The 559-nt window shown below is 55.5% G+C and overlaps 1 protein-coding gene across 1 annotated transcript; it reads right to left on the reverse strand.

Moving 5' to 3' along the window:
- Window positions 1-8: 8 nt before the first annotated feature.
- Window positions 9-554, reverse strand: LOC106736258 (olfactory receptor 51B5-like; the record flags this gene model as incomplete). Its single annotated transcript, XM_014592584.1, has 1 exon — window positions 9-554. A coding segment is annotated over one exon (546 nt), but the record flags the coding sequence as incomplete, so codon positions are not given.
- Between the last annotated feature and the right edge of the window lie 5 nt (window positions 555-559).

Below are 559 nucleotides of genomic sequence, written 5' to 3' on the forward strand. Positions count from 1 at the left end.
CCATAGAGTCTGTTGAAGCGTGTGTCAGAGCAGGCCAGGCGGATCATGTCCTGGTGAAGACAGTAAGCATGGGAGAGTGCCCCAGGGCGGCAGTAGTCAAATTTCAATAGGTTCAAGGAGGGAGCAGCTGTGATGACAGCACTCCGCATGCCCAGCACAACCCCAACCAATGCCACACGAGGACCTGTGAGTACAGCTGCATAACGCAGTGGGAAACGGATGGCCACCAGGCGGTCCAGAGCCATTGCAAAGAGCACGGCTGACTCCATGAAGAAGAAGGAGTGGAGGAAATGCTCTTGCAGAACACAGGGCACCAGGCCCACAGCCCGGGCATCAAACCACAGCACACCCAACACTGAGGGCAGTGTGGACATGCACAAGCCCAAGTCAGTCACAGCCAGGATGGCCAGGAAGTAGTACATGGGCTGGTGGAGGGAAGAGTCTGTTCTTACCAGATGCAAGATAGTGGCATTGCCCACGAGGGCCACTAGGTATCCTATAAAAATAGGTAGTGATATCCAATGGTGAGCCCACTCCAGGCCTGGGAAGCCTGTCAGCA

This window comes from Tupaia chinensis, unplaced genomic scaffold, assembly GCF_000334495.1.
Source record: "Tupaia chinensis unplaced genomic scaffold, TupChi_1.0 Scaffold127182_1, whole genome shotgun sequence".
Taxonomy (NCBI): domain Eukaryota; kingdom Metazoa; phylum Chordata; class Mammalia; order Scandentia; family Tupaiidae; genus Tupaia; species Tupaia belangeri.